This window comes from Geotrypetes seraphini, chromosome 2 (assembly GCF_902459505.1).
Source record: "Geotrypetes seraphini chromosome 2, aGeoSer1.1, whole genome shotgun sequence".
Taxonomy (NCBI): domain Eukaryota; kingdom Metazoa; phylum Chordata; class Amphibia; order Gymnophiona; family Dermophiidae; genus Geotrypetes; species Geotrypetes seraphini.
This window is the reverse complement of record NC_047085.1, coordinates 238,571,171-238,586,914: the sequence shown is the minus strand read 5'-3', so window position 1 is coordinate 238,586,914 and position 15,744 is coordinate 238,571,171. Positions and strand designations below refer to the sequence as shown.

General features: G+C 41.9%; 1 protein-coding gene across 1 annotated transcript in view; it reads left to right on the top strand.

Moving 5' to 3' along the window:
• The window catches only part of MYO10 (myosin X), a 522,066-nt gene that overhangs the window by 108,957 nt on the left and 397,365 nt on the right, over window positions 1–15,744 (top strand). The window contains exon 2 of the mRNA XM_033935250.1: window positions 12,937–13,035. Coding sequence (XP_033791141.1) covers window positions 12,937–13,035 — 99 coding nt within the window. The remainder of the gene's footprint in view (window positions 1–12,936; window positions 13,036–15,744) is intronic.

The following is a 15,744-nucleotide window of genomic DNA, read 5'->3' as shown; positions in this document are numbered from 1 at the left end:
AGTTCCCCAAAAGCCCATCCTTTTTCCTGTTAAGTGTTGCCTCTGTTCTCTCTCTTCATCCCTCCCCCTTCACTATTCCCCCCCACACACACAACTACACATAGCTTTCCAACTACAGTATATCTTTTTAAAGGTTTTATATTGTTTCTGTGGTGCTGGTACATGTGCAGAGTAAAACTATAGGACAGAGCCTTCTCTGTAATCAAGACAGGAGAAAAAGACTTGAAATTTCATCTCTTAAAAGATTAAACCACAAGACCTGTGTTAAAAAAAACAAACCCCAACAAAAAACCACACAGCCAGAAAAGGTGTTTTATTTTAGGCCAGAAGTGGGGGCCATGGTACACTGATTCATGAAATGTATTCCAAGTGTACAGTGCAGCAGGGCGGAAAGCACGTGTCGGGAGTTGGCAGTGGACGAGAGCATGACATAGAGAAGGAGGGACTTAGCTGTTGAATGATTCCTTTTGTGTTTTTTTTCTCTCTCTGTCTTTACCTGGTTCTGTGTTCTTGGCTTGCATACACAACCCTATCTCTCCTCATGAGATTGGTGCACATAAGGGGAGGGGCATGTGGTACCAGGTGTTTTATTTAGGTGCAGAAAAGAAGTCTGTGTCCAACTTTACTGCATTTAAAAAAAATTAAATACTGAAAATCTGAAGGTTAAGGACATCGCTCAATGATTTTATTTAACTATCTAATTTCTCCACTTCTGTTCTCTAAAAGAACGAGCTACAGATGAACCTTGTCTCATGGCCTCAATATAGCACATGTTTTTTATGCTTCAGGATGCTTTTTTGTTACTTCAGCCTCCATTATGTAATTTAGCACAGTCACTGTGTCCATTTATAACTTGAAACAAACTTTGGTTTTGGTCAAAGGTGGCAAAGGGTCTGTGGAGCTCGCACATAGCAAGTATTTTTTTGTTAATGCAAGACATGAGGACCTCTCTCTGTCTGTCCGGTCACTTTCACAGGAATGGCAGAGAAAAATGAAGGGACTGAAAATTATAGTGCCCAGAAAGCGCAAACATCAAATTTTTGTTTCTAATTGGAGCGCTGCCTACACAGCAGTTTGTATAGTTTCCAGGGCGTAGTGGTTAGTGCTAAACTCTCAGCACCCTGAATTTGTGGGTTCAAACCCTGCAATGCTCCCTGTGACCCTGGGCAAGTCACTTAGGGCTCCTTTTACGAAGGTGCGCTAGCGTTTTTAGCACACGTACCGGATTAGCGCGCGCTAGCCGAAAAACTACCCCCTGCTCAAGAGGAGGCGGTAGCGGCAAGCGCGCGGGGCATTTTAGGTCGCACTATTCCACGCATTAAGGCCCTAACGCGCCTTCAGAAAAGGAGCCCTTAATCTTCCACTACCCCAAGTACATTGTGAGCCCACTAGGACAGATAGGGAAAATGCTTGAAGTACCTGTATGCAAATTGCTTTGAGTGTGACTGTAAAAGTACAAAAGGCTCTATACAAATCCCAATCCCCCCCCCCATTGCTAATTACCAACAAATGCTGTCATGGCAAAATATGTGCTGGGAAACTTTGCTTGGTATCTGTCAGAACTAGGGATGCACTATGTAATACACAATGTATTCTCTGTGATGCCTAAAACCTTTTGTGGAGTGATGACTCTTAATGTGGAACCTGGCATCATGTATCTATAATGTGTTTCAGTTTGTGCTTGTCCACATTGAATTTCATCTGTCGTCTCCCTGACTCATGAGGTCCTTCTGCAGTTTCTCAGCTTTGAATGTTATAATGCCCTAATATTTCTCTATGGTATGGCTGCACCTCGAATACTGCGTTTAGTTCTAGTTACCATATCTCAAAAATTATATTGCAGAATTAGAAAAGGTACAGAGAAGGGTGACAAAAAATGATAAAAGAGATGGGATAACTTCTCTATGAGGAAAGGCTAAAGTGGCTAGGTCTCCAGCTTGGAGAAGAAATGGCTCGGGGGGGGGGGGGGGGGAATGATAGAGGTGTATAAAATACTGAGTGGAGTGGAAAGGGTAGATGAGAATCACTTGTTCACCCTTTCCAAAAATACTTGGACTAGGGGGCATGTGATGAAGCTACTAAGTAGTAGATTTAAAACAAAATGAAGAAAATATTTCTTCATACAATTTGTAATTAAACTCTGGAATTCGTTGCCCGAGAATGTGGCGAAACTAGTTAGCGAGATTTAAAAAAAGGTGTGAATAATTTCCTAAAAGAGAAGTCCATAGGCCATTATTGAGATGGCTTAATAATAATAATAATAACTTTATTTTTGTATACCGCAATACCACGAACAGTTCAGAGCAGTTTACAATGTAAGAGAGACTGTACATACACAGCGAAGATACAATGCAAGGGAATGTAATATGCAGTTGAGCGCAGTTTACAATGCAGGGGACTGTACATTTACAGCGGAGATATTTATTCAGTGAAAATACAGTGCAAGCGACTTAAGAACAAGATATGATGCAAGAGACTGTATAATGCGGCTGAAGTGGATTACTATGCAAGGAGCGGTCGTAGAGTTTGGTTATTTGGAGGGGAGGGGTTCGAGAAATTTATCAAAGAGGTAAGATTTGAGAGATTTCCTGAAGGAAGAGTACGATGGGGCAGATGAGATGAGGGTGGTCAGGCAATCTGTCCATCTGCCAGCTTGGAATGAGAGAGTTCTATTAAGGAATCTTTTGTAGGTGCATCCCTATGGGGATGGGTAAGTAAACAGATAGGCATTGCGTGTTCGATTGGTGCCTGGGAACGCAAAGTGGTGATACAGATATATTGGGGATGAGCCAGATAAGGTTTTGAAGCAGAGGCAGGCGAATTTGAAGATGACTCTCGCTTCTATTGGCAACCAGTGAAGTTTTCTGTAGTAAGGGCTGATATGGTCTGACTTTTTAAGGCCATAGATTAGTCGGATGGCGGTGTTTTGAATGAGTCTCAGACGTTTGATGGTTTTCTTGTAGGAGCCCAAATATATGATATTGCAGTAATCCAGGGTGCTTAGGATTAGGGATTGGACCAGCAGTCTGAAGGAGGGGAAGTCAAAGTAATGTTTGATGGTACGGAGTTTCCAGAGGCTTAGGGAAATCCATTGCTTATTCGTAGGACAAGCAGCATAAAATCTGTTTTACTACTTGGGATCTAGCTGGGTACTTGGGACCTGGGTTGGCCATTGTTGGAAACAGGATTCTGGGCTTGATAGGCCTTCAGTCTGTCCTAGTATGGCAATTCTTATGATGTTATGAATAATCTGTAAAATCTTTTCCAGCCTCTGATGGCAGTAGTGAAATGAGGAAAAAAGTTGTAGTTCATTCTGGCACAAAAAGAAAGACCCCCAAATCAAACTTAGGGAGTACTTTAACTTAAACACTGGGCAGATCCAATGGTTACTATCACACAAATATACTACTGATTTCTTCCCTCCCCCCCTCTCTTTTTTATGCTTTTATATCAGTTACCTTAGAAATGTAACTTTTGAAATTAGTGAACGTATTCTGCTCATTACTTTAAATTCTAAAAGTCCATTCCTTGGCGAAATCCCAAAAAGTTGTTGGGATGTTTAAACCGGGTATATCCAGGATTATTTGTACAAGAATTGTGGAACATTTGAGCAAGATCCGGCGGGGAGATCTGGCAACCCCTTTAACATCTCATTGGCAAGATAAACAACATACAGTAGATCAATTGAAATTTATGGTACTGGAATGTCCAAATTTTCAGTGGGGTGGCAATATACACATATGAGAGCGACCCAGCAGCGTTTAAAAAGTAATTAAAAACATGGCCTGTGTTAGGTTTTTATAAATTATCCTTGGTTACTACATTTTGGCTGAACTGCTGTTTTGACTACCATAATAGCAAATGCCTTCATTTCCATTTGATTTAAATCAGGGGTATCCAACCTGCGGCCCGAGGGCCACATACGGCCCCCATGAAGTATTTTGTGCGGCCCCGGTCGAGGGCAATAAAAGTGTTTTCCTCTGCTGCTCCCAGGTATTTACCGTCTTGCCGGCTCCCTCTGTCTTGCTGCAGCGTTTGCGTGTTTTGTGGCCCCAGAAACATTTTTGTCGGCCAATGCGGCCCAGGGAAGCCAAAAGGTTGGACACCCCTGATTTAAATGAACAGTGCACTGTCTGTGCATTTCCTTGTATGCAGTTTTCTTAGGGTAGCCTTAACTGCTGGAATTTTGTCCCTGAATACATGCTAAGCTGTGCACCCAAATTGAACGCACTCTATTACATCAGTGTTTCAGGGAACGAGGAGAAGGGTGTTGGAACAAAAGGTGGACAGCTCTGTTGTAGATCTCATATGGAAGTGAAACTACTTGTTTTCAGGAATATATGTTAAAAACCCATTTTATTTGATTATTAGTTGTGTTTTTCCAGCCCCTTTTTTTTAGATTTTATGAAGGGAAAAGTGACTCGAGCTGGCTGTGTAATTCAAGTTATGCTTTTTCTTGGATAAAGTAAGGCCTCCCTTCTTCTACGTCTCTAGGACTTTACTGCAAAGCTGAGCCCCCCCCCCCATTAGATATTACAATTCAGCAAAATAGTATGCCAAAACATTTATAGAAGACCTCCCCAGTGATAGTTCTGTAATTTTTTACTCTTTTATATAGTACCATCTGTACAACGTACAGATTTATAAGAGCACAGTAGCTATACAGCATAGATCAGTTGAAAGGACCTTGGCTGATTGTAAAAACCATACATTTCATGCCTCAAATCTGACTGTTCCCTAATTTTGGTTTGGGGGAGGAAGGTGGTAGCTTTAAGCTTATTTTGAAGATGAGGGTTAGGGCTTTAGTTGTGTTTATCGAGCTGAAATGTACTCAATATAGAGAGGATTTAAGTTTATCATGCCTTTGGCTAGCTTTTCATACTTGTCTCCTTGCAATGATTATGCAAATGAACCAAACAAAGAGGCCGATGTCAGACTTCGCACAAACATCAAGCGGAAGACGAAGAACAGCAGGAACCCCAGTTTGTCTCAATCAGTTTGATTACCCGTAATTGGAAGAACTGCTATCATTTAAATTTTCCTTTCTGGTGGGCAAATCTTTGCTCTAGCTATAGATTTGAAAGGATGATCGCTGATAGTTTGGGGCACGGTAATATATTTAAATGGATATGGGGCCCGTTGACATCTTACATTTCTTCACTATAGTAGATCTTTGAGTAGGAGCCAGTTTTTGTTTGTTTTCATACCCATCCACAGAAGGGGGGGGGGGGGATTATTTCTGTTTTAATTTTATTCTTTGAGTGATTACACTTGGGGTGGGTGGGATGAGGGGAGGATATTATTGATTAGATTAGGGTAAGGGTTTTGCGATAATCTATGTTTTTGTGTTTTATTGAATAATCATAGGGTGGGTGGGAGAAAATGGTTGGTTATGATTACTTGTAAGTTGAATGTGCTTTTATTGTATTATATGTTACATTTTTATGTATTGCACTATTGAAGTTTAGAAAATCAATAAAGAATTAAAAAAAAAAATAAAGATTATATGTATAAAAAGGTGCTGGGTAATATTTGCTTGATATCTGCACTATATGGGTCCCTTGTATGTGTCTGTTATGGTGGCTTCATTTTTCCATATTAGTGATGTAGTTTTATTGTAATATTTGATTTTTGGTTTTCTTTCTTTATAGTATTACTTTTGGGCTCACCATATTCCTCTGTGTGAGTTTGGGGGGTGGCGGATTGTGCTTTCATTTTAGTTTTATAATACAATTTGTACAAGGTGTATTTGGGGTATGTTTTATATAAACTATATTTTCTCTATATTTGGTGGCAAAATGGTAGAACTTTCTTTCAGTACAGTTAAGAACTATCCCCTCTTATGAGAGTTTCCGTAAAGGCCTGAAGACTAATTTGTTTGCAATCTATCTCATTCACACTAACAAATGATTTTGTAAAGGTTTTGAAAACCTATTTGTCTGCAAGATATCTCATTCACTTTACAGATGAGCAGATCTTCTACTGCTTTGATTTTTAATATAAGATTATAATTCCTAGTGATGGCCAGCTTCTTATTAACTTGGAAATCACATCAAACTCCTATTAGGGGTATATTAGTGATTCATAAATACAGTAGAATCTCTGTTAACTAGAACTCTCAAGCAACCAGAAAAAAAATCTAAGAAATACTGTAATGCTTTAAATAAAAATGAAAATAAAATCAATTTCTGTTGGAAATTTAAGTGTAAACTTGGCATGCCACACTTTAGTACGCCCACGCTTTGCCTACTGCATGTCCGGTAGTTTGTCTGGCATCTACCAATCCCCATGGGTGCTGGTTAACTGAGAGTCTACTGTATTTATGTAATGTAATGTAATGTGTGTTTTTGTGGTCTCTGTTTTGTCTTTTAGGTGGATGCTGCCTACCTTGACATAGGTGTTGCAATTGTTCTTGACATAGGCATCTGTATGTTGAAACCAATTGGGCTAATAGACAACTTTTGAAAGGGTCTACACTCACACATAGTTTGAAACCACCTTTTTATACATATCAATAAAACTGGTTGAGCCAACTGGTTTTCCTGCTGTTCTGCTCCTCCTCTGCAAAAATCCACAGTAGGAAAGTAGCTCCCCACTTTTCACAAAGGCAATCTTAAGGCAGCTAGTGGGAAGAAAGTCAACAAAATAAAGATCAATATTTGCCTTCACATTATAATAAGTGTAGATGAAGCTCTTATCTCTGAACTGCACGTAATTTCAATGACTGCCAAGCAAATGTGCTGGGAAGGCAACACGTTTACTATATCTGCAGAGCAAACGAACAGCATAGGAGCCTGGAGAGTCAAAGGAGGGAGAGCTAAAATTTGCCAGGCGAGACAGCTGTCTGCTCTTTACTAATTTGTCTGAAAAATTATGGGCAGTTATTGTTGTTGGGATTTTTTTTCCCCCCTTTTTAATCCTCCAAGCTGTTTTTTTTCCCTGTGTTAGGTTTTGCTGACAACTCCCAGAAATCTTTGGCTCTGAGGGGCAGAGAAGGCTGGGATTGGTGTATGTGGCCCTGGAGATGGAAGTGAGATAAGCTTTTTCTCAGCCCTCTGAAGTGGTTTACCTTTTGGAGTTTCAAGTTATTTACAATATAGCAAATACCTTACTGTTCCATTTCTTATATCCCACAATTGTTTACTGGGAATCATTGTGGCTTGCATAAGAACAATAAGGTTTAAAACAGGAACATTATGGATCATATAGTATAGAACAGGGATCTCAATATCCCTCCTTGAGGGCTGCAATCCAGTCGTGTTTTCAGGATTTCCCCAATGAATATGCATTGAAAGCAGTGCATGCAAATAGATCTCATGCATATTCATTGGGGAAATCCTGAAAACACGACAGGATTGCGGCCCTCAAGGAGGGACTTTGGGGACCCCTGGTATAGAGCTTCAGTCCTGTAGTATTATGAGAATAAATTAGTTTTTAGTGCCTTCCTGAATTGAAGGTAGGAGGGGATCTGACATAAAGCAGGTCGGGAGGCAGTTCCAAATTTTAGGTCCTTGGAACTCGAAGTTGGATTTGAGGAGTGATTTCCTCCGGATTTGGCGTGGAGAGGGAAGTAGCAGTTTGCAGTGCTGGGCCGGTCTTGAGATGTAGAAAGAATGTGTGATCTGGATGGCAGAAGTTAGTCCAGTAGAGTTTTCTCCATATATAACCTTGTAAACCATACATGTGATTTTAAATTTGATTCTGTTCTTGACCGGCAGTCAGTGTAGCTCTGCCAATAGCGGACTGACCCTTTCAAATCAGGCCTTGCAAAGAATCAGTCTAGCCACTGTGTTCTGGAGTAGCTGCAATCTCTTAAGACCTTTCTTTGGGTTATTGCAATACAGAGAATTGCAGTAGTCTAGATACGGAAGTAGGACTGCTTGAACTGCTGTCCTAAAGCTGGTAAAGCTCAGGGCTGATCTTATTGTCTTCTGTTGTCTCAGTCTGAAGAAGAATTTTTTTGTCCAGTGAGGTGATCTGCTCTCCCATGGTGAGATCGGAGTTCAGGATTACTCCTACGGTAGTACTTTCATCGTTTTTTTGTTTGGTTTTTTTTATCGTGAGCTTCTCACTCGAGGATAGAGTTAGCTCTGAATGAGGTAGTGAGTTGTAGTCACCAAACCAGAGCACCTTCGTCTTCTGTTTGTTCAGTTTGAGAAAGTTCCTTTGTGACCATGTACTTAGATCCTCAATCATTTTTGATATATTTTGCAGTGTGGCTGTGAAGGATACTGCAACACAAGATGTTTTTAGTCCATTACTTTACATTTTAGTTCCAGAAAGAAAGATGATATAATTGTTTAATGATCAAAACTTTAAAGTTGAGGGGATCGGATTTGAGGGTTGCAGCCGCCGCCACAACCCAATGAAGTTTTCAAGGTTTCTGCTGGGCAAGGCATCTTTGCATACAATGGAGGCAGTACACGCAAACTTATGTACTACTAATCATTTCTATAACTCTACTATCAGTATACAGCACTGTACATGTTATATGCAGATAAACTTTTGTCCCTAGTAGGTTGTGAGGTGAAGTACCTCAGGCAGTGGAGGGTTAGGTGACTTTGCCATAGGTCACAATGAGCTGCAGTGGGACTCAAACCCAGTTCGCCAGGATCAAAGCCCACTGCACTAACCATTAGCCTACTCCTCTACTCTCATGCCTGTTTGTTAAAATCTTTAAAACTGGACTGTGTTTGGGGTATGGTTTACATAAAGCCCAATTTTGATTCCATATCTTTTTTTTCCTCGTAAGAGACCGAGAAGGAGGAAAGGTATCTTCTCCTGCCCACAAGGCCACCCTTGTTAAAGGGAGGTTTTATCTCCTGTGTCACTGGGATCTGCTGCGAGACTGAAATTTGCGTGTTCTTCTCCACATCTGCTGAAGAGAACTTGAAAGACCTGGCTTGCTAGGCCCTATCCAGCAGCTCTGGTTTCCAGGCAGTTCCTAATGAAAATGCATCTAGGCCCAGATTCTCTAGCCAGCGTCATTGTCGGTAGCTGTCTTAAAAGCAGCCACTGATTGTGCGATTAAAGAATTGCACCTCCAGCAAAGGTAGGCACTGCAAATGTAGGCTATGGTTTTTCAGGCCTAAATTTCCAGCACCTACCTTTTAGGTGAATTGCACTTCCGAAAGCTCAAGCCCAATTAAGCTTTTTAATCAGCACCGATTGAAACATAGGCACCTATCAAGAAAGGGCGATTCTGTAACAAGACGCCTCTAAAAATTTAGGCGGCCTTCAAAAAAAATAGGCGCTATGCATGTTAGGCATGGGCGTGGCCACGCGTTAGGCGCCTTCTTACAGTATCACTGCTCTTAAGTATGCTTAAGCACTCGCATGTAAACTTTGGCACTGTGTTAAAGTCTATTCAGAATGAAGAAGCTAAATTCTGTATAATTCAGCAGAGAGAAATTGTCTCACAGCCTTAACGACCTTCATTCAATTGTTTGTTCAATTATTTATTCACTGTTCCTCAGCGGGCCACCACACACTCAAGCATTCTCATAGTGCATGGCTTTATGCTCCCTTTCCTCATTGGAACCAGTTGTATTTTTGATATTATACTTATTTTTGCAATTTATTAATAAATAAGTTTTAAATACTAAGAATACTTAGCTTTTAGCTTTTGGCTTTTAGCAAGACGCTGTGCAGGGAGTTTGTATAAATACACCGACATGTTTCGCCCGTGCAAGTTAATGGGCTTTCTCAAGGTTCCCACTCCCTGTAAAATATAAAGTCAGAGACTCAATTACACTAGTCCTCCTTCCCAACTCCTTTCAGCACTGTTGCTAAGTATAATTTCTATAAAATATCATTAAACCATTCTTACCTCTCACAAACATTCAACCACCATAGCGTCAAAACGAAATGGCTGGCCGACTCTAAATCACGTGATTTATAGACTCCATCCTCTCGCGTCAACCATCCAACCATATTGTGGATCGTGACGTCAGGGGACGGGGTTCATTCCTTCAATTGACATTTAAAGTTTGAACACACTGGATAACTAGAAAAATGTAGAGGAGAACCCCAAGACCTGCCAAATCCTATATTAATGAGGCCCACTCTAACTCGTTGTTAAGTCCATAAGGGACCACTGAGTTTAACCGGTAAATCCATCGCTGTTCGAGCGTATTAAGTCTCTGTTCCCAATCCCCTTTTAGTTCACTTGTTTCGATATGGTCAATGACTCTCCATTTTAATTGGTGAACTCCATGATCTCTGTCTATACAATGCTGAACTATCGGGGCTTGTATAGCTAGTGTAGTAATCCGCGATTTATGTTCGTTAAGGCGAACATTAATCGCTCTCTTGGTACGCCCCACGTATACTAAGTTACAAGGGCATACGATTATATAGACTACCCGGAGGGTCCTACAGTTGGTATTGGTCCTAGCCCTTATTACGTACCCCGACTGGGGGTCAATCCATTGGGGGCCCTCCAAAGTCGAGTGGCACCATTGACATTGTTGGCATTTTTCATGGCCCCTGATCATACTAGGGTCGACTATCGTTCTAGCAGGTTTTAAGAGTGCCTGACCAATAGTCTTTCCTCGACGATGGGAAAACAGGGGAAGTTCCGCAAAACATTCATGCAAGCTAAGTATGAAATAAGCACTCGCATGGGCACCTAACTTTTTGTTGTGCCCAGAGCTAGCCTATTTAATGGGCGCCTCCAAAATAGGTGCCACTCAGCGTGATTCACTAAACAGCATCCAATTTTACTTGAACCGCGCTGAACAGTGCCTATATCGGCGCCTAACTTCTTATAGAATTTGCCCTTTTATGGCACCTAACATCACTTGTGGCATTAGCTATGCCTACAGTTTAATTTTCTTTGCAAAATGAGGATGCATCTTAAAATCGATGGCTTCTTAGAATCAAGGAAATATGGTGGCAGGGCTTGTAAAGATATCCATGTATATTCATTAGGGATATCCTGATAATTCAACTGCCTAGGATAGTCCAAGGACCAGATTGAGCTCCACTGCTGTAGTTGAAGCATAAGAAAAGGCAGAGATGCAATGGAGATGGGATATGACAAGTCTGTTATCTAATACACCAGGGGTTCTTACCCTTTTTTTTTTTGGAGGGGGGGTCCCACATCCCACATCCCAGTAATTGATCAATGAAATCCTTGCAATCCCTTCCTAGACCATGTGTTCACAAGTGACTGTTGATGGCTAACTGCTAACAATGAAACCCTAAGATGCCAAACTGCATGCAGTATAACGATGAAGAATCAGAAAACAAATAATTTCTTCCTGAACAATGCAACATGTAGACAGCAGATGTAAATTCTCAAAACGGACATTTCAGTCACTAAATTGAAAATAAAATAATTTTTCCTACCTTTGTTTTCTGATTTTATTTTTTTAATCATCTTTTCCCAGTCTCTGGTTGAATGTCCTTCTTATCCATTTGTTGTTTCTCTCCTTCACTTTCTGCCCTTTGGCATTTACTTTTAATATTCAACTTTCCTTCAGTTTTTCTTCTTTCTTCTCAAATTTATCTACTTTACCATGCCTTCTTTTCCCATCTCTCCACATTTACTATTTCTTTCTTCTCTGCCCTTCCCCTCACCTCTATCCATGTGTACCATCTCTTCCTTTTTTTCTTCTCTCCTATTCCCATCTTTTCTTAAACAGCATTTTTCTATGTCTCTTCCCTTCCCCTCCCCACCCCTCCCATCCCTATGCAGCATTTCCCTCCTCTCTTTCCCATTCCTCTCCATCTCTGTGCCCCTTCTGGTGGTCTGATATCTTTCTCCTCTTTCCCACAGTCTGGCATTTCTGTCCCCTCCTTCCCTCCTCCCCCTTTGTGGTTTGACAACTCTGTCCTTCTCTTTCCCCTCTCCCCTTTTAGCCTGGAATCTCTCTCTCCTCCTTCTCTTGTATGGATTCTCTTTCTTCTTCCTTCCCCTTCCTGTGGTTTGGTATCTGTCTGTTCTCCTTCCCTTCCCCTCTAGTAGTCTGATATCTCTTTCCGTGTCTTGCCCCCTTCTTGTGGTCTCTTTCCTTTCCCCTTTCTTTTTTCTCCCTATCTTAGTCTGAAATATCTGTCTGTCTTTCTCTTCCCCCCCCCCTTTCCTCCTCCTCCCTACCATAATCTGCCATCTGACCTTCCCTTTCCTCCCCAACAGGTCTGGTATCTTTCTTTCTTTCTTTTTTTTTTTTTTAACTCCTATCTTCAGGATCCGATAGTTCCTCGCCCTTCTTCTTGGTAGCTGATCTTTCTCTTTGTGCCATAAGCCGGCAGCATGAATGAGGTAAACCACGCTGCCTTTGGGAGCCTGGAAGTTGTCCCCCTGCTTCCCGCCCATGTGGGCCAGTAGCAGAGGGAAAGCTTATGGACCACCAATGGCACCGTGTTTACCCCACTCACTCGCGCTGCTGGCAGGGTGGCCTGAAGAGTGAAAGAGCATCTGCTGGGAAGGAGAAGCGTTGGATTGCATGGGAGGGGGGGGGGGTTTGGTGTCATGGAAACCTGGACTGCAGCAAGGGCCGCACAGAAGGTCTTCGTGGGCTGCCTTTGACTCATGGGCCTTGCAATGAAGACCACCGCTTTAGTAGGAAACAGTGGGTGCTGTTAAATTTAGTTCTTGTGTGCACCAAAATCGCAAATTGTTTGAATACTTGGAAGGTCTTGGATGTTACTGTACCTAAATTGAGAAAATCGCAGCTAATCAGTTATACTTTTACTCTTAACTTCCTGCTATGATACATGGTGCACTATGGGTAACAGTTGAATCTCATGCACAGTGAGCTTGTCTGATTTTCATCAGAAACTCCTGATGATGGTGATTTTCTGCACCCCTCATACTCTATATTTCTAGGCTGGGTGAAGAACCTCGGGAGCTGTATAGAAAGCGGAATGAACAGCATTTTCGTTTGCACACCCTGCATCTTTTAACACTTCATCTGTTTTGTGTTGCAGGGAACGCAGGTCTGGCTGCGAGAGAATGGGCAACACTTTCCCAGCACTGTGCAGTCCTGTGCAGGTGGCATTGTGGTCTTCAAAACAGAGTATGGACAGGTAAGGTCATACCTCTTGAACTAAATAAATCAAAGTAATGCATCCCATTTTATGTGTAATCTTCTTTTTTAGAACTTTTCAGATTGGCATACTCTTAATTGCTCAATCAGGGGATATTTAGTATCATATTGGTACAAAAGTCGGGGGAGAGATTTGCAGTTGCTACTTTTATAATTGTATTTTAAGTTTTATAATCCTTTTTTTTTTTTTTTCTATTTTAATTAGAATTTACTTTGTAATTTATTATTTTTTTTGTATTTTTTACTTTCCTATTGATTATGGAGCTCTTTTCTTCTCTGTTTAGTACATGTAAACCACTACAATGAAGTATCGAATAGCGGTCTATTAATATTAATAAACATAAAATTATTTCAGACATTACAAAGGAATTCTACTAAAGAAAGCGCAGCAAACACACTCATTTATATATAATCTTATTGCATTGTTACTAGAGCATCCATTGTGCATTAATGCATGAACCTTGTATATAAACTAAGAATAAAACTACACTTCTCCCTCAGTATTCGCGGAGGTTAGGGGCAGAGCCAGCCCGCGAATGTTGAAAATTTTCAAATAACTTTTTGGCCGGCTTTGACCCAACCCCACCTCCCTCCCGCCTTCCCCCCCGGCATCCCAGACTTTACCTGGTGGTCTAGCGGGCTTTCGGGGCAGGAGCGATCTTCTTACGCGCTCCTGCCCTGTGCAGATCACTCATAGGAAATGGCTGCCGTGAGTTCCCATAGTCTCTTGAGACTACGACGGGAGCTCATGGCAGCCATTTCCTATGAGTGATCTGCACGGGGCAGGAGCGCGTAAGAAGATCGTTCCTGCCCTGAAAGCCCGCTAGACCACCAGGTAAGGTCCGGGATGCTGGGAGGGAGGCGGGGAAGGTCCGGAATGCAGCTTTATTTAAAAATAAATAAATAAAAATTGCGAATAACCGAATACTGAAACCACGGATTTGGAGGGAGAAGTGTAATCACAAAGAACAGCCCTTCAGACATAAAAGTTCTATAAACCTGAAATGAGATTTTTTACAAAGCTGCACTGCTGAGCAATCCACACTAAATGCTGAGCCATCCATTCTGTTCCTATGGGCAGCTTTGCAGCACAGCTTTGTAAAAACCTGCCTTGCACTCACTTTCTTCCTCAAGAGTTCTAGCGCAATGTGTCTGGTAGTCCTAACCCCTAGGGATATACGTCTGAACCTGTAAGTTGCTTGCAGAATTATATCGATCATCTTTCAACTCTGTCTCCTTCCCAGGGAGCTGCTTCTGTCCTCTCAGCAAGTTGTTCAGATGTGTTTCTGATCTGCTTTGCAGTTTTGTTATGGGGGGGGGAGGGGAGTTCTATCGCATTTAGTTGAAGGCTTGGTGTCCAGAGGTTTCCACTTGTTGGGACCTCTGTCTGAGAGAAGACGCAGACTTGTGCTATGTTAATCTGCTGCTAGCCCTTGGGAATACCTAGCTAGCCAGCATATTTTCATATTTTTGGAGTGCAAGTGCCGTCCCCTGCATAGCTGCTTGCATCCCTGATGTATCAGGAGCTTGAGCACAGGCTGTTTGGCTCTGCCCTGACTCAGCTAGTTTTAACAGTGGGCCGGCTGTGTGGTCCTCTCCCCCACTCCCCTGGTTACGGTTTGCGGTTTATCGGGGGTTGAGGCTGTCTGACATCGGTCTGACTGGCTGCCTGAAGACTAAGTTCATTCTGCGAATCTGTGAGGCAGAGTTCTTCTCCATTTGTTCCAGCAGCACTTCTAATCTGAAGTAGGCAGGCACATGGCGCACTGAATAAGCCTATGGGGAAAATCAGGGGAGAGAGGTTTCTAAAAGTGAAATTTGAAAGTTTCTGCTGCCAGAGCTAGGGTCCCCCACCTACAACACCCCTTTAGCTGCGTTTTGGTGTATCTCAGGAGAGTTCCCACAAGCCATTTTTGGCTGCTGTCAGTTCTCGCGCGACTCAAGGCAGCCATTCACATAGCACTGCGGTACAAGGTAGGCACGTGAAAAGCGCGCGCCTGCCTTTTGTGCCACTCTGATGCCGCTGCAGCTAGTTCGGGAGAGCTGGCGGGAAGGACAGGACCGCCATACCAACTAAATAAGGTAACGGGGAGGGGTTGTTGGTTGGTTGGTTGGATATGCACTCCATAAGATGCACCCTTATTTCCACCCACTTTTTTAGGGAGGAAAAAGTGTGTCTTAGAGAACAAAAATACAGTATAATTTTATGAAGACATTGAACCAGTCATCTCCATAGAGCCTTGTGGCATATCCTGTTTCCATCCTAGGATCTGTGTATCAGACTTAGCGAATAGGTTCTTATCCAGATGGTATCATCTGAAGATGTCCTCTTTAAGTTGCAAAAAGGTTAGTTTCAGTTTTGACCTAGTTTTTACTCTAATTGGACCAATACTTCAGTCATTTTAAAATAGCAGGCCAAAGTTGGTGGTAGCTATAAAAGGTAGGTATAAAAATAAATGCAATGTTTTTGGCTCTGGTTGACCCCCAGTAGGTGTGCACCAAATTTTGATTTGGCTTCTGTTGTGCTTAAGTGAGTATGTCATAACACAAACTGAGGCAAAGTAGGTCATCGGCAATCAGTATTTGTGGTATGAATTATTTACTCTATAACACCCCTACACCGACAGATGTGTTTTGATTATGCAGCTGGAGACGCAATAAATCGTTTATCCAAAAAAAATACTGTGAC